This window comes from Cyclopterus lumpus, chromosome 11, assembly GCF_009769545.1.
Source record: "Cyclopterus lumpus isolate fCycLum1 chromosome 11, fCycLum1.pri, whole genome shotgun sequence".
In the NCBI taxonomy this organism is placed as follows: Eukaryota; Metazoa; Chordata; class Actinopteri; order Perciformes; family Cyclopteridae; genus Cyclopterus; species Cyclopterus lumpus.
The window spans coordinates 17,837,630-17,860,129 of NC_046976.1; the positions used below are offsets into that span (position 1 = coordinate 17,837,630).

At 42.1% G+C, this 22,500-nt stretch overlaps 1 protein-coding gene across 3 annotated transcripts in view; it reads right to left on the bottom strand.

The window, feature by feature from the left end:
* Positions 1-22,500, bottom strand: part of trappc9 (trafficking protein particle complex 9) — a 126,118-nt gene that overhangs the window by 18,490 nt on the left and 85,128 nt on the right. The window contains exon 22 of one of the 3 annotated variants that reach the window (XM_034545835.1): positions 17,287-17,496. The exons of the other annotated variants lie outside the window; for them this stretch is intronic. Coding sequence (XP_034401726.1) covers positions 17,348-17,496 — 149 coding nt within the window. The 3' untranslated portion in view covers positions 17,287-17,347. Of the gene's footprint in view, positions 1-17,286; positions 17,497-22,500 lie in introns of those variants that run through there. 3 annotated transcript variants of the gene reach the window in all.

The following is a 22,500-nucleotide window of genomic DNA, read 5'->3' on the forward strand; positions in this document are numbered from 1 at the left end:
TGACTCTTTTTCTTCTTCTTCTTCTCTTCCTCCTCTAGTCGATCAGTCAGCCGGCGGAGCTCTTCACGTCCTCCACACCCGTCCACGAGCCAAACGCCATTTCTCACTGCGTCCCCCCCCCCCACACACACATTAAGCATCGTTGGACGGGCATCCGTCTTCACGAGCCACCGGCCTCCTCCCACATTCGTCTTCTTTTATCCCCGAACCTGTAAACCCCGTCTCTGCCCCCCCCCCCTCCCCCCGGCGTTCCCTTCATTAGCGCTGATTAGTCATATGTTCTCCTCTAAACGAAGCCCAGATTGCGCTACAGTTGGCTGGACTTTAAACAAGCTGTTATGAGTGCTATTTTTAATTCTAATAGAAGAAAAGTAAAGAGTACTAAAAGCACTAATTTAAAGAACAGATGACTGTGTCTGTAATTTGGTGCCAAAGTGTTCAAAATGATGACGAGACCCTTTGTGTGTTTATCCCAAACGTGTAAAACATATTGCTTCCACCTGAAAAACTTCCTATTGTTTCATGCCAATTTGTAAGACGAGGAAATCGCACAATAATATTTTCTAAAGCGTCGCCCATTAACTAGTTATTTTTAGTTTGAGAATGTAATATGGAAGACATAATGAATGCCCGGGGGGGGGATAAGTGAAGTCAAATAGCTCCGGAGGTCATCGAGAGACGGCGGGGAGAGTAATAAAATGTCGCGAGGTTTAATAAGAGTTTCAGGCTAAGCCGCGCAGCAACATATTGTTCATAACTTGCTAGTTTTCTTCTGGATGAAACCAACCTGTACGTTCAAAAACATCATATTTTTTGGGGGGAAATAAAACAGGGAAATGTAAAATCCCGTTAAACACCTTTAACTTTATAACGTTAGGCTTGTATTGAAGAGGGACCTTAGTAATTACTAAGAGCCTGATGGGAAGCTCTTAGTAATTACTAATGGGAAGCTCTTAGTTTCCCATTAGTAATGAAACTCATTGTCTCGCATAGCCTGACCCATCTCCTCATTATGGTATAGCGGTAAAAAGTGACTATAATATTTTTACACTGGGGAGGTAAAGTTAGAATCCTTCAGATTTTTATGAAATCAACCCCCCATTTTCTATACTATTCATCTGCTTTTTCTTCTTTTTGTAAACCAATACTCGTAATATATTTACATTCTGTAATCGCTTTCCATTATTAGAGGCGGGGTCCGCCAACAGGAAGCAATGCAGCATGTAATCCAGCGTGCTCATTTACAGCCGTGTCAGAGCTTTAGAGTAACTGCTTATGCAAAGAGAAAAACGTTCCTGTCGTCAATCAAAGATACCAAAATAAACCTGTGAATGGTAATTTAATGCAACATTGAAAGACGTCGCAGTCAATTCAGACCAATTAGGGTCGAGTTTCAGCTATCTGGGGTACCGTCAATGAACACGGCTGCTAGACTGGAGACGAATCCGGTCGAAAATCCAGAGCGCTGCCCTCGGACGAGTGATGAAAGAATGATGATCAATGAATAAATCCCAAGGTTAATCTCACAATCTATTATACAGTGGCGCTGTCGACCCTCATGTCCTCGGTGTTCAAACTTCAACAAAGATCATAGTCATGGATAAAATAAAACCATAACTAAACAAACATATTGAATAACTCTCACTTTTCGATCAAGTGCCATGCAACATCTGGCTATTTGCTTGCCAAATGTTATGGCTATTACTGAACACCTGTACAATGTAATGCAATGTAATGCAATAGCCGTTGTAAAAGCTTACAGTAGCCGCTTGTTTAAGGCCTCATTTATGTGGCGTCTCGTGTTGGTGTTCGATTACACTTAAACTTTTAATCGGGAAGGATTACTTCATGGAAATACACAAAGCATTGGTTAGATTTACTCTGATGAAGTAAAAGTACAGCCAAGGGGAAAAAGGACTAGAAGGCAAAAGGACTAGAAGACAAAAGGACTAGAAGGCAAAAGGACTAGAAGGCAAAAGGACTAGAAGGCAAAAGGACTAGAAGACAAAAGGACTAGAAGGCAAAAGGACTAGAAGACAAAAGGACTAGAAGACAAAAGGACTAGAAGGCAAAAGGACTAGAAGACAAAAGGACTAGAAGACAAAAGGACTAGAAGGCAAAAGGACTATGTGTAATAATACATGAAGTAGTTAGTGTCCCTGGAAGGACTTGTGCAGAGCTCCACGTATTCCATTGAAGTTCCATTTCCTCTGGAATAGAGTGCGTATTTAGAGACGTACTTTTTGTAAGCCGACCCAAAAGTTGACAGACGAGACGATACTTACACGTTTGGTGCAGCAGGATAGTCCCGAGATGTTTGAAGTCGACGAACTAAACGTTATAACCCTAACCCTTCTGCTTTTGTTAACCACGGACCTTATAAGAGGCATCAAACCAAAACAAACATTACATGACTTTGAGGGAAACCACATTACAGATTCCTTCAAACTAAAATGTTTTCTCGGTATCTTGATGAGGATGTAAATTTGGGCAGATATTACAATTATTTTGAAAACCAAACAAATTTTTTTTTATGGAACGGAATAAAATCAAAACAATCCTCTCATTTCTCATTTCTCCTTCTATCAAACCGATCAAAAGAAGTGACGGACGGACCCTTGAAAGATATTACCGCAATCTATACATGATATGATGGAGATCATCAAAGGCCATTGATATTGCAGCAAAGACAGGCGGAGGGAGGAGACTTTATTCTCTAAATGTCTACGGAAGGTTAGCAAAACCTTGTTAAGGAGTGAACATCAGATGCAATTAAACAAAAGGGTTTGAGAGAAACCTCTCCGCCTCTCAGCCGAGGTCTAATTACACAGAGCAGGTTTGTCTGAGTTTGATATAATTAAGGAGGTAGAGGAGCGGCTGCGTCAGGGATCAGAGCGTCGGGCACGCTCACGAAGTACCGTCATGCAAATCAGCGCTTTATTTTGGTAATTTGATGCAGAAGATTATTTCTCTAAATTTCTTTTTGATGCCGAGGGGACTGCATTACAGGGTTACTGCTGACTTTATTGACAAATGGTTAACTTGCATCATAAAAATGATGAATCTTAAATAAATGTTCACCACCATTAACAAAAAAATAAGTATCTAACAATACCAAAACACAAACTTAAGAAATTAAACTCTAATTGTAGGTGAAAGACAAGAGATGAAGTGAGACCCATCAATTTCATGTGGGGAAAAAAAACTAACTGCGCATTAACAAAATCCTTCAATCCATTTTCCTTTCTTTTTTTTTTTTTCGCTCCTCCCTCCTTCCCTTGAATTATTTAATTTTAATACAAGCTATGTAAGTGCCTGGCACTGAAATAGCTCACACTTCTAAAAACAGCCAATGAGGGGCACCGAGTTACAAAAATCCACTGAATGATTTATGCAATTTCTGTAATAATAAACCCGGGCGGACGGAGCCGCAGAAAACGCCGCCATTAATGGAGCTTTATTTAACATGTTGACCAAGAATACAGCAGCAAACTACTGGCCATGTAAAGACATAGAGGGGTATCGTCTCCCACAGCACAGAATTAAGTTGTTATCTGAGCTTCTCCTTGCTTATATAATACGTTATTTATAACCAATTACCAGCTAAACTAATGACATACCCGCTGGCCTCAGCTGTACTTTTTTTGTTGTTGTGCAGAACGTTTAGCACCAATAAGCAAACGTTAGCATGCTTAACGTCAATTGAATGAGCATTTTAGGAGCTCGTAGTCGTAATTGTGAAAAAAAATTAAAAAATCTGCGGCCTTGTTAAAACTGTGAAAGGGGTTTTGTGAATTTGGGAGTTTTTGAGAGCGACGCTCCACATCTGAAATCCATTACGAGGACAAATAATAACCCCATTACACGACGTGGGAGGAAAGAAAGAAAAGAAGAATGTGATCCGTCGAATTGAATCATGCAGCAGACGTTGCAGCTCAACTGGTCTCCCTTTCTGCATGTCAAGTAAACAATGCATGTCCATTGCCATATATATCTTCCGTTATATCAACCCGATCCATTTGCCCCGTCTCTTCAGCCTCCTTTGGGGGAAGCGTGCCCGGCGATGCACATTAGGGTCTGCCTGGATGCTCCTGCCCATGCAGCATGACACCGAGAACACACAAAGCATACCGAATCCATGCCTGGATTACAACGCGCTCACAAGCAGGACAAACCCCTCTGAACTGACTTTGTACACCAAAAAGGTGTGCAGTGACAGATCAAAGTTTTACAGCACGTTGCATTTCCGGTTGATCAATTCAAATACAATAAGGGATGAAAGTAATTTAACATATGATGCTTTCAAGACCACAACTGTACATTAACGTCTCTCTCAATACCTCGGTCGGTGCTCGAAAACAACTGGAGCTAAAAGTTTTGTGGAAGAAGTTTTCTAGCGACCCTAAACATGGAGACTGAGTTGTTCCTACCTTCAGACTGGAGGGATTTTCACAGACGCCAATGTCAAAAAGTGGGCCTAAAATTCCACAACGACGTCCCCCCGACTCAGAGACTCATACGGCTTTAGTAACCAGAGCATAAACACTTAGAAATGTGGCTACAATCAAGTATAATACAAGTATAAAAATAGCAATTGCATTCTATTCATCTTGAAACAGTAAATGCATTAAAATTTGAGGACATCTATTTTAGTCGTGGTAGTCTAGTTTACAGTTAAAGCTGATATAATAAATCTCTATATTAACAACTATCAAATATATTTGTATGTGGAGGTGTTACAGGCAATTTATAACTCATTGTTTTTGGTTTTGCAGCTTGCGCATTACAGGATACTCGTCAGGATGGTTTCCAGATCGGCTCAAAAGAAAAAAAGCTCAAAACGCCCAACGTCGTCCCAACTATTCGGCATTGCAATAAACAGAAGACGTGTCAACTCGACTCCCACGGCCGACAGGTGGGAGCCGACGAGACAAAACTAAAAGCTCGAGTCGGGATTATTCTGAGATTGTACAAAAATAAATCTAGATGTCAGACAGAGGTCAAACGGTGACCCCCCCCCCTGACCCTGGAATAAGCAGGCAAGCGAGAAGCTTTTCATATTAAAAAAAAAGAAGAGCCTTCTTCAAACTGGTATCACATGCACGGTCCTCACTTCCTCTGCCAAGAGTCTTCCTTTAGATCCACCTTTGACCTTGTGTTCTCCGTTCTGCAGAAATAAATACTTGATGCCGAGTCCTGAATACACACATGGGGGGGGGGGGGGGGGGGGGGGGGGGCACCCGGAGACACGAAGGAGAAACCGAGGGAGGAAAACGCACCCGGTACGATGAAGTGAGTGAGACGGGAATGAGATCGGGAGTAGTCCACCGAATAAATGAAGAAAATACTAAAGGTGAGAAGAAAAAAAAAAAGGAGCAGACGCCGCCGCGTTCCTCTGCTTCTAAATAAAAAAAAGAAGTGTTGCGTCTATGAATAGCCGCGCTCGCCTCTGGTTACGGGGGCTGCGGTCGCCATCATCATTAGCAATCTTTGCGGTGCGATTCTCAACAGAGCGCGAGTCGACGTGTTAACTCGTTTTGTTCACCAGAGTCCCGTGGTGCTGTACCAGGCACACTGATGCATCATGGGAGATTTTGGAAGTTTTCAGGTGGATGCAAAAACTTGAAAAAAAAGTGGAGTTCACCAAAAGTGACAACGTACTTTTGTGACACTTTTGTCGCAATTATATATTTATTTTTAATCAAAGTTTGTGGCTACTTGCAAAAAACAACGGTCCCAATATTTTCGGAAAATAGTCTTAGACAACACCGTGAGGCTCCAGCTGCACCGCACACCAACAATGACGTCATAAAGCAGAGAAAAAAATGGGTTTTGATGCTCAACGTTGAACCCAAACAAACAATTTATTTAGATTATTCCCGGGCCATTATTCAATTTATTTGCAATTCACTGTTTTTGTGTAAAACAACTTCATTTAAGTTATGTGGCATGTGTGTTCAGCCGACTATCCAATGACATCTGTTCGCCTGCCAGAGAATAACTTTGGGAACGTGGGTCACATTCATAATTAGATTCTTGAGAAAAACAATACGTAAAAAAACCATTGAATACATATTTGTTTCACCCGGTGTTACTTGTGTCTAAAGCCATATTTGTACCACCTTAGCTGGAGTGAAGGACTGTTTTTTAATGAGTAATAACTCAGAATAAATGTCATGAACTCCATCACATCATGCTTAACAAAAAGCTACTTTGAGTCGCCTTACAAGACTAATATGTTTACTGCTCAGCACGCTCCCTAAAAGTCAGAATGTCACGTATGAGTAGCGCACGCTGTCAGTAAAAAAAGTTAATTTCTCAGTCTGGCACCTCTAAAAATGAATGTGTGTAAAATGTCCCCGGTGAACATTTTTTCCACAGAGTGACAACAGTTTGGTGTTATATTTTTTTGCCATAAATATACCGCTGCTTGTAAAACACGACCGTGTTGTCGGTGACTATTTTAGGAGTGTGGTGTCGAAAAGGCAAAACGCGGCCAATAACCCTCCAACAGCGGAACTGACAGTCAGACACACACAAAGCGGTTGATCGCATCCGGCTGATGGTTTTGGGTGCAATGGGCATGTATGCCATATGTTCTTAGTGGCATGTTGCATAAGGCACATGGAAAGGAGCACGTCACCGGTGCTCTACTGGCAGTAAAACTGGAAGCCAGTCGAACAGCAGCTCCGATAGTGATTAAAATACCAGACCTGCAGTAACGCAGTTAAACAATTTTAAAAAAAAGAAGCCTATCTTTAAGTGATAATATTCATAACAACAACAACTGACTTCATCCTTCCTCTTTAAAAGGGGCTTCCAGGAACTGAACATTCAGAGCCAAGATTACATTTTTACTGAAAAGATCAAATAAATCAATTAGGAGAAAAAAAAAAGAAAAAGAAACGCACTCTTTACTCTTTAGTGTTCCACAATGACACAAACATGAATGAACATGTCATTTTTGAGGGGAGGAAAACCAGCCAAGGCCCGTTAAGTCAATGACGATCTGGAGCGTTGATGGGATGCCACCCGGACCCACAATCCCGGCGCCATTAGCGCAGAGTGATGGGTGAAATGGGCTTAATTTAATTGAATATGTCAGTTAATTGAAAGAAAATTAAAAAAAAATCCCACATTTGAATTAAACATTGACAAATGAAAAACACAAAACTTTAATTAAATTCTAATATTTTCTGTAAATGTTCTAAGATTGAACTGATGACTTTTACGAGGACCCTTGAGACTCTTTCACTGGAGGAAGAACCGGATGCTTGAGTATCATTGGCTGAGCCATTGTCACACTGACGTGTTGGTGTCAAACGGACGCCGTTTTGCACCTTCTGCTGCCCGCCAGCTCCGGACACGTTAAAAAGCAGACGTCGTGGCAACGCCAGAGCGACGTGCCGTATCGCCGGAAGCTACTTCCACCCAAAAGAAACACATCACATTGACATTCATTTATTTTTTAATGATGTCAAACGCTGTAAAGAAAAGAAGCAGCGTTATAGAATAAAGCTTGAAGCGTCTCTCTCTCTCTCTCCCTGTAACTGCTATATTTTATGAAGGCCTTCGCTTTCAAGTGATTAACTTTCGTCACAGCTGGCCGGTGCCAGTTCAGACTGGAAGCATTTCAAGTGGGAATACACACGGCGGATTGATCAAGATACCTTGATGATTAAATCCTGCAGAAGGAGCACCGTGCTGTCGTAAAGTAACCAAACTAACCGGCATCTATGACGCAGATTATCAACAATATGTTGTTTTTGGCAAAATAAACTACATTAAATTCATATACATTTTTATTTGTATAGCCCAATGTCACACATGTGTCTCACAATCCGTACAACATGACACTCCGCATGTCCTCTGTGAGGAAAAATAGCAGTAGTTGCAGTGACAATAAGAGTAATAATAATATATATTGATTACTTGTAATGATAAAAGCAGCAGTGGGTATTACAGAAAGCAGTCATAGTAATACTAATCTAATAATATATATATCTTTTGAGAGGATAATACCTGGAGGCCCATAATTACATTTAGCCACCACGTGAAATAGAACCAAGAGACTCACCTTCACTCTTTCCTTTCCAACTTCTCCTTTTTGCCCCGAGCACAATCACCCCCCCCCCCCCCCCCCCCCACTAAAAAAAAAAATCTCATTAAGGCCCCACCGCTGCCACTGAGTGCAGATGCATTATTCATGTATTTCTTTTTTTTTTCTTCCCCCCCCCCACAAGCACTCCAACAAAAAAAATATTTCCATCTGATGTTTAAAATGCACAGCGAGGAAAAAACATCCAAGCATACCTTTGTACACAAACAATAGCGTTGCTGGGCTCCTATGAACTCGTTGAACACTCATCCATGAAAAGCGACCTATGAGTAACTCGAGAAGCTTAAAAGGTCACGTGAACAAATAACTCATTAAAATAAAAGTAAATATGCCTTATTAATATTAAGATAAAAACACATTAGACACACCGGGTTATATTCAAATCGCTTAAAAGACCATCGGTTTTAGACCACGTTTCAGCGGGCCTCATTAGCTCGCAGACATTAGCATCTCATTCATGCGCGGCATGCTAATCCACACCAAACACTCGCGTCGCCCTTTTCAGACAGCTAAAGAGATACGCACAATTCTTCAGCTGAGGTTATTGGGCCTGTCAAACTTTGGGGGGGGAGGTGAACTTGTCCTTGTGTACGTGAGAGTGTTTGGGTGTGAGGGTGTGCACTTGCCCGTCTGAACACTGTCACAATGTATTTATGTAACGTCAGCGTCTGGCAAAAAAAAGAAATGGCGATGAATATTTCAGTTTCGACTGCAGCGCATTTTGGGGGGGGGGGGGGGGGGGGGGGGGCTGGTTAGGGGAGTTATTTTTTGCCACAAGATCACACGGCTGTGAGCTCATTGCCTCGGTCGTCCGATCAGCAGATATCCCCCGTACGGTTGAGTCTCACGGCTCTCACGCAGGCAGCTAATCGGGCGAACGGAAAATCACGACAGCCGACGACAAGACGCTTAAGATTCATTCCTCAAGTTGCAAGATGTGTAAAGCAGGCAACTCGTCATCAATATGGTCTTACCAGTTTAGCCAAAACAAATGTCCCATGCAGGCTAGCTCTGCACGGCTAACACCGTTAGCTCCGTCAGCATTTTCACCTCGGTTTGTCTATTTGATTTTGAATGAAAAAAGACTTGCGACACATGTTAACCATATTTACCAAGGTAATAAATCAACAGAGAAGTCGGGTCATTGTCTCATAAACCTCAATACAATGAGACTTCTTTTTTTTGCGACCAATGGAGAAAGAATACAAGTTTAAGCACTTCTGCAGTCTCGGTTAAAGTACACGTCAAGTTCAGCTCGTGCTAAAAACGTTGTGTTTCTCTCCTTGAGCAACAACAAATGAAAATGTAGGATGCATTCGGTTAAAAAAAAAAATGTGCACTGAACAAATTGTGTTAGATGTCTATAATGCAGAAAGAAAAGAAAAACAAGTGTTATTGGAGCACAGAAATACGATACTGAGGATTTCCCTTCTGCCAGTGAGTCTAATAAATAACCCAACATTGTCAGTTGTTTGCCTCAAGCCTGCCAGTAGCTCGGGTGTGAAGTGTAGATTGTAATCCCGCTTTGATCTCAGAGATTAACACCTTTCAGACAGCAGATGTAACCGAACCTCCGATGCAACACTGACTCAGGAATTCATTAATGCAACTTTCCACAGTGACGCAGCGTTTTCCTCATCTTCACTTGGATGCTATATTTACAACACGACTAATAAAGACAACGAAAACGTTGTGCGAGTAAGCGAGGATGCTGTATCATTCCATGACCCCCTTTCTTACCTTCACATGAGACATGTGCTTTAGGCGAGCCCCCCCCCCCCCCCCCCCCCCCCCCCCCCCCCCCCACACCGGGAGATTCTACAGCTGTTGCTGCTAAACTATGCAAGTTGGTAAAATATGGTTTCCGGCTAAATATAGCCGTCATTAAAATTTTAGTGTTGCATTAAGCAGGAGTGCACACATTAGTGGGCCCCCGCTGAGTCACAACCCCGGGATGATTTAATCGACCCCGCGATGCCGAGAGAGAAAGAGAAAGAGCGACGCGTACGAATAACTACGTGCGCGTCAATCCAACGCTGATGTTAAGAGTGCGATTGTTGTTGTTGTTGTTGTGAGGGGTTTCGTCTATGTTTTATGGCTTTTGGCAGAGCTGTGGCTTGTATTAATTCAGCCAAATAAAGTACCAGGCATCGCACGCTTGCCGTTTGCCAGCGAGTGCATCGTACCCGACTGAGAGGTGAGTTCGGCTGGATTTTTAACCGTCTTGAATGTGCACGCATCGAGGAAATCACCTTCCGCCCCCCCCCCCCTGGCATGCATGTACCTTTGGTGTGGCATGCGTCCACAGCGTCTAGCTCCGAAGCACCATAAAGCGCCTCTCTCGTCGACCGTGTGCAGTGAAAGTAAAGACTAACTCGGACCGGCAGATGGGACCAACTCAGAGGGCATCCTGTAAACAGCCACGCAGGTCGGGGTGACATTAGAGTGTCTTTCACTAAAAGAGGGGAGGCCCTCGTGCACGCACAGGCTGCAGAGTCACTCTCACGACGCGGTGCCTCCTGGCGTTCAACCACAAAGTAACCTCAGGAGTTTCCAGGAAGGTGTTCTTAGGTGTTTTTCCATCATCGTAACGTTCCTTTAAAATATGAGTGTGCAGCTCAAATAAATGATTAGTTAATAGATTCTGTATTTTCCATCAGTAAATTGTAGAAAGTGAGAATAAAAAATATATAAATATATATATATCTTTTTTAAATATATATATATATATATATAAATATATTTTAGAAAGTGAGAATAAAAAATATATAAATATATATATCTTTTTTAAATATATATATATATATATATAAATATATTTAAAAAAAAAAAAAAAAAAAAAAAATATATATATATATATATATATATATATATATATATATATATATATATATATATATATATATATATATATATATATATATATATATATATATATATAAACGTCATTGGACAAGGATGTTTGCATTATTGTGCATATTAACTTAGTAACTTAGTAAGTTGGCCGAACCGATTCTCTAATATTCTCTAATAAATGAATCGGAATGATCTAATTTAAAATGTGAAAGAAATTAATTAATTAAAATTTAAATCCTAAGCAAGCAGTGGTGTTTGATAGAATCGTGAATCAAATCTGTTATCAAGTGTATTTCATCAGAACGTGGACAATATTAATTTGAAACTAACACATCAGCCCGACTGTAAAGGAGCCACTGATTCCAATAAGCTGGTCTTACAGATAGAGTGTGTGTGTGTGTGTGTGTGTGTGTGTGTGTTGCCGTGCGACTGTGGCGTGCTCACGATCACAGACCGTCTGAATCACGCTCGGCCAAGAAGGCAGAACTAAGGCCCATCCTGCTTTTCATGTATAATTCAGAGCGGTGCCACAGACCGTTTGTCTCGTACCAGACTTACAATTTCATCTCTCTTGTTTCTGGGGAATTGCTTTTTCAAGACGCATTCAAGGTATTCAATAAAAATGTTGTTGAATTGGAATTCTTCAATTCATGTCAAGTTCAGATGGATTTAAATCTCCAGAAATCAGGAATAAACTTTTTGGAGGTTGTTTTGTTGGCTCGGGGTAATCCATAATAAGCATAAAAAAAAGGTCCGGTCACAAAGCTTCGGTTCTGGCTGAGGAGGCTTCTCCCTCCCAGTCAGTCCCATTCACACCTCGACTCAAACACGAACCACAATGGACCTCGGATTTATTCTGGAAACAGTCTGCGTCTCAGATTCTGCTGCAGAATTTGGGAGAGAAACAATAATTATTTTCTCTTAAAAAATAAATTACAGAAAGCAGAACAAGGACGTTGTTGAGGCACTTTAAAAAAGCCAAGATATATTAAAAGACCTTTATTTAGTGGGTTTGATGGGTTGAAACATGTTCCTGAATAAATAAGCAACAATCAGTTATGAATTAAACATCCTTAAAGGAAACTAGAAATACGTAGTTAATAATCAAACTTATATAAGGTTGGACTGTATAGGACATTGCCCGGTAAAGTTGTCCGACTTGCATTAAGAAAACAAGTTTTAAGGGCCTTTAAATATAAATATTCAATTGTCTTTTATCAAAAATTAGGATTTTGTTCATGCCAGGATATTTGAAGAGATATAACGCGAATAAGGGTTAAATAAAGTTACATTTTAAGCTAATTAAGGGTCCATACCACCTATGAGGGGCTCTATGGAAAGGAAGGCTTGAAGTGAAATGAACAGTCAGCAAAAATAACAGATGATAAACCGATCATTGTTACCTCAAAGTCGATGTCTGTGTGCTCGAGGAGGAGCAGGAGAAAGATTTATAGTTCATAGAGACGGTGCTTAAAAATCCAATAATGCCCAGTGAGTTGCGAGTGTGTGTGTAGTGTGTGTAGTTGTATCATCTGCTGCACACAACTTCCTAGCAGCCTTGCTGAGACTCATTGGTCCGCCTGTCATCACTGGTTCTGACTCACAGCTTAACCTTTGTGAGCACACAACGTTATTTAGTACAACACTGGCCCCTTTGGGACACACACACACACACACACACACACACACACACACACACACACACACACACACACACACACACACACACACTGTACATACAACACACTGGGACTGCACTCCGCTGCCCAGTTCAGAGAGTGTGATTCATTGCTTAAGAACGGCTGTTAATGTAAAACTCAAACTGTCCGTCACTCATGCCACCAGTCAGCTGATGCAGTTATCTCAGTGAGCGGAGCACCTTTTTCTTTTGGAGGTGGGAGTTAATGTGTTAGATCTTTTTGGAATTTAGGAAAGAAACCAACTAGCGCCCCGGGAGGGGGGGGGGGGGGGGGGGTTTGGCAGCGTTGCTGGAAACTTTGTCCTGAAACTGTCCCCAAAATGGCGCCGCGTGATTCGGCAGAATGAACGCCGGCCGTCTAATCTTCATCAAATAATAAAAAAAATAAAAAAAACACCAACCACCTGTCGAAAAAGTCGTTGTCGCGTCCTCTTGTGATCGCGGCATCTGACAAAAAAAAATAAAAAAATAGACCCGCGGTATTATGTTTGCAGACAAAAGCCAGCGTTGAAAAAAAACGAGTGGCATCCCCGGGAGCTAATTACTAGCCGTGCCATGATTGTCTTTAAATACCAGGTGGGCGGAACAATGGCGGGGTCCAGACAAAAGAGGGGAACAAAAAGACTGTCCCCGTTTGATAAAAAGGAGGACATAAAGTGAATATGCCACTAAGAACATGCAATGTGTGTGTGTGTGTGTGTGTGTGTGAGATGTGTACCCATGATTGCATAACGTTGCGATCCATTTAATATCCCTAACTATGTGTAAAAAGCTTTTTTTTTAAAGAGTAACACGTGCACTTTATTACACTCTCAATTGACCCTGCTCGTAAGTAGGTTTAAAGTGACACTTACACTGGTTAAAGTACTGAAACCTGCCTTTCTGTGCATCTTATATTTATATTCTTAAATCGCTGCTATTGACAGTTACATAACTACGATTCTATGAATTCTTGGTTACTATCGAGGCATTAAAGAGGCTGAAACGCATCTGTTAAGAGGGAGAGAAATAGAAAATGGAGGAACCAGGCAGGGTGTCGGGGTGGCAGTAGTGTGTGACAAGCTTTACCTTTTAATTCATGAAGATGGGGGTGTATTAAAGCTAAAACTGTGAGTTAAGTTGCCAAAATCCACTTGCCTTCAACTCCATAAAGCCTGTACATAAAAGACAAGAGTTACTGTTTCTTTCTTTGCCTTATTTCCACCGTCTCCGTCACCGTGAGCCGGCGATGATGGAAATCAACGCGCAGTCGCCATTGTGTTCAACCGCAACTCCATAATGGGGGTGGAAAGGGGGGATGGAAGCTCCCCGGGACCTTCCATCCCCCCTTTCCACCCCCATTATGGACCTCAGCGAGCGCTAGATACGAGTCCACAGCTGATTGAGTCATCGAGGACCAGTTATTTCTCAGAGCTCCAAACGACTTCATCTTAAATTCTTTTGGTTTTCGCAACTGTTTTTTGGGGGGGTTTGCTTTCACTGCAGCAGGCTGACAATTTGTATTCATGCATGCCATAAAACCATCATATGTCACAGGAAAAGAAATGTGCAACTAGCTGGTGAACATAGTGGGTAATTTTAGCAGCTATTTACTAAAAAAGGCATAGGTGGAGACCAAAAACGGAGCTTAAAAAAAAAAAAAACAGGTTGTGCTGCATGTGTTTCCACAGCAAGGTGCCAGGTATTGCATTTACAGCCTGTAGTGCTACCATCAAATTTAATTAGAAATTTGAATCACGTCATCGTCACAAGCGTAGCTATATTGGATTTCTATTTATTTTTTCTTCCCAATAGTAGACCTTGAATCTAGAGACGTATTGAATCGTCTTAGAGGGAAATGAGCATCAACTGAAACATCCCCAAAAAAAAAAAAAGTTTTTAGAAACCAATATTCTCCAGACAGACGATATTATTAAAAAGTCTCATGAGTCAGTCAGATTGGAATAGTGCGTCTTGGTGTGTTTGTGTCAATTTTAGCAGCTTCCTACTGGGGGTGGACAATTTTTCGATATTCTAGTGCGAATCCGTGACAGCTATGAACAGCAAGCTAATGAGCGACAATTAGGCCGATAGCTAATGATAGCGGTCAGCGTCGTGGAGGAAACGGCCGCGTTCAGGTTGATTAATTATGTTGTCCGCCCGGCACCGCGTGGCCCCTGCCGAGCTTTCAACTCATCACAATGCCGCTCCGATGCGAGCGTAGTCTGACTGACCCCGGTCACAACAAGCACCGCCGCGAGAGGCCGCGACGCCAGTGGTTTTTAGCTCGGTGTCGAATGACTTTGTCTGTGAGAGAGAGAGAGAGAAAATAGAGAGACGAATATAATGTGACAGTGAATTCTGGTGGAGGGGGGGGGGCCACGGGATCAGTCCATTGACGGAAAGAAAAAAAGTGTCAGTTACCAACGGGGTTGAAACGGGCCCGTCAGCCGGATAGCTGGCCCACATCCGATTCATCAAACATGACGGATCACCTGCTACATCACCCAAGTAATATCTGATCATTAACAAAGCCCAGAATTAACAACAGTTCAGACCTTTAACTGGATTGTTGTGACAAAAATTACAAAAAAAAAACTTTTTAAACCCAATGTCTTATGTATTCCTCATAATAAAAAAAAAGTATAAATGTATATATAAAAAAAAAGTATAAATAAATAAATAAATGTATAAATGTATATAAATAAATGTATATATATAAAAAAAAAATGTATAAATGTATATATAAAAAAAAATGTAAAAATGTATATATAAACATTTGTATTCAGAATCATCTTTGTTTATTTGGCCTCTATTTGGTCTAAATGGGTAGTAAAGCAGTTTGAGCTCAATTGTGCTCAATTAATCATGTTTATTTTTAGTATTATTACATTTGATCAGATATTGCTAAAGTAAAACAAAAAAAAAAGGAATAAGAAATACCTTCCGTCCATTTCCTCTCCGTTTTGTGACGGATTAATGGAGCCGGGGCGTTAGCTTGATCAAGCGTTAGCTTTTAAAATAGCTTTCACCATGTGGCCCGGCTACAACAATCCATCCCAAAAACTAAATACTGTAACCGTCTGCTGTATTCATCTTCAAACGCCCTCTCACAGAGAAGAAGGTTGAGGCCGTTACCTGTAATTCCGTGTGTCTCTTGTTCACTGCTTTCATTTCTAAGAAGAAATCGTCACTAAAAAGCCTCTTTGGTCTGTTAAAAGTTTGAAATAAATCATTTCTATTTAATGATATGACTGGAATGGGTCCTTGTTGTTTGAAATGACCGTCATCAGTTACCTTTACAAGGCAGGTGATTGGTGATGGACGGTGACTCACACTGAAGTTATGTTGGATTTTTCATGGCTTAATGTTCCACAATTCAAAAATGTGTGTGTGCTACTTTAAGAAAAGTTAAATGTTACCAGTTCACGTCAGATGAAAATCTGACTTGCATGTTTAATGCTACTTGGCGAACATTAGCGTGCTAACCGGAAAAATTAAATACGAACCGTGTAGTTCAACAAGCAAAAGGCAGGAAACGGTGGAGTGAACAGATTATTATTATTATTATTATTATAATATATGGGAGGTGCAGTACAGACAACCCGAGCAGCTCATTAGATTTAAATAATGTTTACGGCTATGCTGTCCCAACGAGAAGCCTTCGCGTTTGACGTCGTGTTACCGTTCGTTAGCTCAAAATCCACCGTGAAGGTCAAAACACGTTTTCAAAACCTCTCGACGAGCGTTCCAAACAAATCGTCGCGGGCCGAGCACGAAACACCGCGGTGGAGCGATGGAGCGGAGCCACGTGTAAATGACAAGGCGACGCTCGTTCCCAGCAGGTGAAAACCAGCTGTGTTTCTCGACACTCCCTCTCCCAGCAGCACCTGAAGCACGTTGCGGTCGAGGAGCTCCAGACGCGCTCACGATGAAAACCCTAAAAGAAAAAAAAAAAAGGCGGGACTCGGGTCGCGTTTAGAAAGGTAATCTGTCTTTTCCGGTGATGAAAAGGCAGCCGCCGGGGATACTCGTGTTTCCTCTAAAGAAATCACTGAAAGTGTGTGTGTGTGTGTGTGGGGGGGGGGGGGGGGGAAAGCAGAGCGGAAGAAAAAAGGTTTAAGCTGGAAATACATTTAGAAAAGAACAAAAAAAACCTGTTGGTCCTTCCTTAGGAAACACATAGTAACTAAACAGGTGCATGTAACACACTGGAAAGGAAACATTAAAAGGAGACTAATTAAGGAGGTGAGGAGTTATATGATGTATTGCAGCACACTGGTACAACAATGGCAGGAGCTTTGATTCATTTCCACGGCTCGCACCACACTGACGCTCTGCATTGTTCCGCACGGCGTGATGAATGCCCCCGTAAACGAGACGCTCCGGACCCGTGGAGCGTTCGACGCACACGGGGTTAAAAAAAAAAACCAAAAAACGGTGACTCCGGCCCCTTTCACACCCGCTCACAAAAAATAAATTATTACCAACGTGGTGTGAAATACCCCCGTCCGCCCCCCCAGTGTTATTTATTACACAATGTGTAGAAATCATTACTCACATTCATAATGGGTTAATTAGCTGGTTGGAAAACCACGCGGCGGTTCATGCCTGAGCAGAAGAACCCTCTCTGGACTCGGAGAACCTCGCCACCTCATCACCACCCGTTTTGAGGAACTTAACACCGATCCGAGTTAATCTGAGTCGCCGCCGCCGCCGCCGCCACCTCTGTTCATCACGCGCCACCGGCCCGGGAGACGGAGAGTGAAGTGAGCGTCGTCCTCCCATCTTCTACTTACTGCCTTTAAATGGCAGACCTTCATTGGGGCTGACTGTGACGGAGCTGGAAAACAAGCAGATAAATCAGCCTCGGCCTACGCGGTGCTCCTCCCGGCGCCCATCAGTCAGCCAAGTGGGAGGCACGCGCCACGCGTTGAAGCGAATCCGCCCTCCAACGGGTGGGTGGCGAAGCAAGGTGGTGTGATGTGTGGGCTTGTGTACGCGGGGGGCGGGGAAGGAAACAAACACGCCTTTAGGTTGGATTCTTCTTCTTCTTTTTAAATCACGTTAAAAGTCTCCTTTTGCTCATCCACCACCCTTAAAAGAACGTCCTTATTTCTAACACTTAACATTAGCGTCTGATGTTGAGACGATAACGTTCAGTGTTCATCCCAAAGTTAAATAAATCAGTAAAATAAGAATTATAGGTAAAAACATTTTTTAATTGCAACGGCATTCTTTACCGTTGCATAAAAATAACTGTAAATAAAATAAAACTATAAAAAAAGTTTAAAAAAAAATGTCTATAGCTACAGAAGAATACTTTTAAATTACTTTATAGTCACAAAACATTAACTAGCGACGCAGCCGGTAAATTTACTGTATTGTTGTCGTTGCTTTTTCGGAAAAATTATTAATGGAAATTTAGACAAAAAGTGAAACACTTTAACCAGTTCATGAGGTAAAAAAAAAAACAACCTATCAATCTATGAGGTCTCAAAACACCGTGACGAGTCCGCCTTCCCCTCGGGCGCTTCGAGGCAGACTGGACTGATGTCATCCTCCAGTAAGTCGGGCTTAAGGAAGGCTTACCACCGTCTCCCCGCAGGCCCCATCACCCGCTGTGCACATGACTGCGGCGGAGCCCGGCGTTGATGTACGCTCAAGACTGTAGATGTGACACACGATCAGTCACCGGGGGGGGCATGCATTCATTCCCATCCTCTCTCTCTCTCTCTCTCTCTCATCATCACCACCAACAGGACTTCAGTGTTAGGTGGAACACCATTTGTCAAAACATGTAGCACTCGTGGCGATTGGACACCTGACAGAAGCTTTAAAGGCGTATTATTCCACGAGGCGTCCTCTTGTGTGTGTGTGTGTGTGTGTGTGTTTGAAAAAGCCACCGGCTGTGACTGTGTGTCTGTGTGTGTGTGTGTGTGTGTAGGTTAGGAGGAGGAGTGACGATGTGAGCTAGTTCAGAAGCGCTGCCTTATTAAATTATCTGTCCGCCTTTTACAGCAGCAGCCCCCCCTCCCCCTCTTTCCATCTCTCTCCCAGGCTAAACATTTGTCTTTCCATTCATGGGTGAATTTGTATTCCATTGAGAGGGGCTCCCGGGTGGCCGGCCCACGGTGGGAGAGGGGGAACGGGTGCAAAGTCCGCGCGTTGTGGCCGGCTTGTTTTCCAACCCGACTGCCTGGTTACGCCACTCGACCGGAACATCAAAGCGCGTCCACAGGTGCTCGAAAGTGGCTTCGAAATGAATGAATTCATTTACGAGCGCTTGATGTCGCTTCGTATTGATCGCTTCAAATTATTTATCACCATTAGCATGACGTTTGTCTGTGAGACCTGAACATTTGTCTGAATATATTCTGCTGCTGGCACGCAAAAATACTGTAATGAATAACAATAATAATTCATTTTAGTGTGGCTTTAAATATGGAATAATGATTTTAAAGTACTCGTGCTTGCTGAAAAAAAGATTCTCATCATTAAGAATGTCATCGTGTTGAATGTTATCTTAAACATGTCACTTCCTGTCCGACTCAGAACCCCCGTGCTCCGCTGCGATGGCGTCAACCACCTCCGGAGATCCCGCGCTGTTTATTTAGCAACACTCCGTTGTTGTTGACACAGCGACTCCTCCGTCACGAGGTTCCACCACTTTGCCGTTAATCAAATTCGACAGCAGGAGAACCTGCAATCAATGCGGCTATTTACATAATGCCCGGCGGCAGAAAAAGAAGAAGCAAAAAAAAAAAAATAAATAAATCTTACGGTAACCGGGGGTTACGCCTGAAGTGGACGTACGAAAAGTGAGGTCCAGGGATCCTCAAAGAAACCATTAAAAGGTGCATATCTACAATGTTCAATAACATCGCAGATTTCCCCGCTGCGGGACTAATAAAAGATCGTCTCATCTTATATTAACATAAAAAAAAAAAAACATGAAAAAAGGTCAGACGTAATTAGGTAGACGTTTTTAAAAATACAAATAGCTCTAACGGCGTCTAAGAGTCCCGATAGAATCATGAGCTTTATTCGTAGTAAACTACGATGCGTCCAGAACTCAACCGAGGCCCTCGATACCTTTCTGACCTCCACCAACTCCAACCTCCCCCCCCCAATCTGGAGGGGAAACACACACACACACGCATACACACACACACACACACACACACACACACACACACGTCACACACACATTCCTGCTCCCTGATTAATCGACAGCCCGAGGCAGTAATTTGTCAACAGAAGGCAAGAGAAGGAAGAGGAGCTTAAAAACGTGCATTATTTTTTTGATGAATAGTGACAGTTTGGACCTGGCAATTTCACTACGCTAAAGCCGCTAATTGCTTCCTTATTTAAACAATAATCAGCTTACTGTATTAAACAGGGGGGTATGGGGAACAATGCCTTTTTGTTCCTGCAGCTGGGTGAAATATTTCCTGTGTAAAAACGAGCCGATATCAACGTCCTAATTTAGTGCGTTGCATCTCGCTGCCTCTCGCCAAACGTCTCCCCTCCCGGTTCTCCAATTTTAAGGATGACAATTCATTTACGGTACTTTATAGTGATTTATAACCAGCTGTATATCTGCCTATATATATATAAATATTATAATACATTACAACTATGAGAATAGAGTGACCAGCAATGATGAAACAATATGATACTTGGACTGATAAGTCCATATAAAATGCATTTATAACGTTCTACGATTGTTGTTAATAATGATGATTATTTGTACGCAGATTATTTTTGCATTACGAGTACGTTTATAAAACATTATGGACGTCGTAGAAAGCCGTCAAAGACAGAAAAAGCAGTCTGTGCTTGTTAAGTTTTTCTTCTTCTTCTTTTTTTAAAGCTTCCTCCATAAACATAAAAAATAATCTGCTTCACATTGTCGCTCACTCAGTGAATTAAAGACATCCTCTGAAGCACAAAATTGAAATTCAGCAGAAAAAAAAAAGAGAGAATGTGTCACTAATTAAAAAAATTTTAAAAAAACGTACATTATTTATGTGTAAATTACGTGGCGACTTTCACCGCGTATGATCTGACATTACATTACTGCAGCTCGGCCCAGAGGAAGAATCATTCACTAAATGATAATATTCTAATTATCATAATAACGAGCTTCTGGATAAAACTCAACACAATATAAATGATCCTGGCGCTTTGCTACGGTCTCCATTTACTGGAACATGCGTGATGAAATATTCAATCTTTACTGTACACAACGGGCTCAACGACGACGTCAGAGTCTCTCTCATACAACGGCGGCCTGAGGCACAGCGTCACGGTAACGTGCATCTATGGCGCTGTGCAATTAACTTAGTGCATTTCAAACTTTGAGGAGGAGACTGAAAATACGCATTCATTTTATGATCGTCCATTTTTCCGTCTCTCACATTTTTTTGATCTTAAAAAATCGACCCGTTACACTCGATCTTGATTTTAGGATTGGAAGACTATATAAAGTTTGAGGGTCCCTTTTGAAATTTGGAAGAAAAACAAAAATACACATTGTATATTATATGCAGGATTTCCCATCCCGTAAACGTGGCCTCCACAAAAACAACGTCCTGTTAAACTCCAACAAGTGGCCACGGAGGCAAGATGGCGAGCGACGGCCGCTCGAACCTTCGTCGGGGTCGTCTCAGATGGCGACGGTGGAGTGGTATCGAAGCAGGTCTTGGATCAGTTAAAGAACCGCCAACGCAGCCAAACACACACACACACACACACACACACACACACTATAATGCATCTCCATGGAGTCACGCATGTTCAGGCCACGCCCCCCACCCCCAGACTATATCCGAGTACCCGGGGTTAACAAACTGTACCGACGCTGCTCGACTGCTCCAAAAATATTATTCTCCGGCATCCTCGCTGATGGAAAAATGCCACGGCGCCGTCGCGGGTGTAATGACTCCCCCGGCTGACTCCTGCTCCAGAAAAGTGCACCGCCGACCCAATTTAAATGCGCTGAAGGAGGACGTATGGGTTTTAATGCACTCCACGAGATTATTACGACGCACGCATTTTTTTTCCTTTATTTCTAAATGGCACAAATCTCACGGCACCATTACACATCATCAGTGTAATGGCCCCATTACGACTTCGTTTGTAAACGGGCGAGGGAATTACGTTCGTTACGGACGACTTTACGGTGTCGCGTTCAAAAGGAGGGCAGGAGAGAGGTTAACGATGTATTCCATAGGATGCAAATAGCGTGTACATTAAAATATATATTCATCATCAACTGAGACGGCGTAGATGTTAGCACCTGTTTCAGTTAAAAAAAAATAAAAAAAGGCTTTGGGCCAATGACTGGGATTTATTTCTACTAAAAAGTGTTTAATTGAATTCTTTTGACACGGAATCCATCACCTACTCGAGGGGTTAAAATAATCTAAATGGGAGCCAAAGTGTATAAAGATGAGACGTATACAGAGGATATTGGATCCGCGGGAAGATGGAAAACAGCTAAAAATAGACGTGTTTGATTGTTTTTGAGCCGCGAGAGGTTGGAAGAAAAGTTGAATGAATGGCTCAACGGATAGAACGTTGTATTTTTAAAACTATGTTATCGAAAGGGAGAATAAGTCAAGCACGAGGGTTTTGGACAAAAATATTACCGCAAATAAAACACGACTACGACGACGTGATTTTAACGAGCTCGACGAGATTCCTTCTCATCTCACTGGCGAAGGCCTGAAACTGGAGCTGCGAGAACCTGTGTGAGGAGGCAGCCGTCAGCTTTTTCCTTGATTAAAAGAGGTTCATGCGAAATATCCCCCAAAAATATCTGAGGAACGAGTGAATCCGG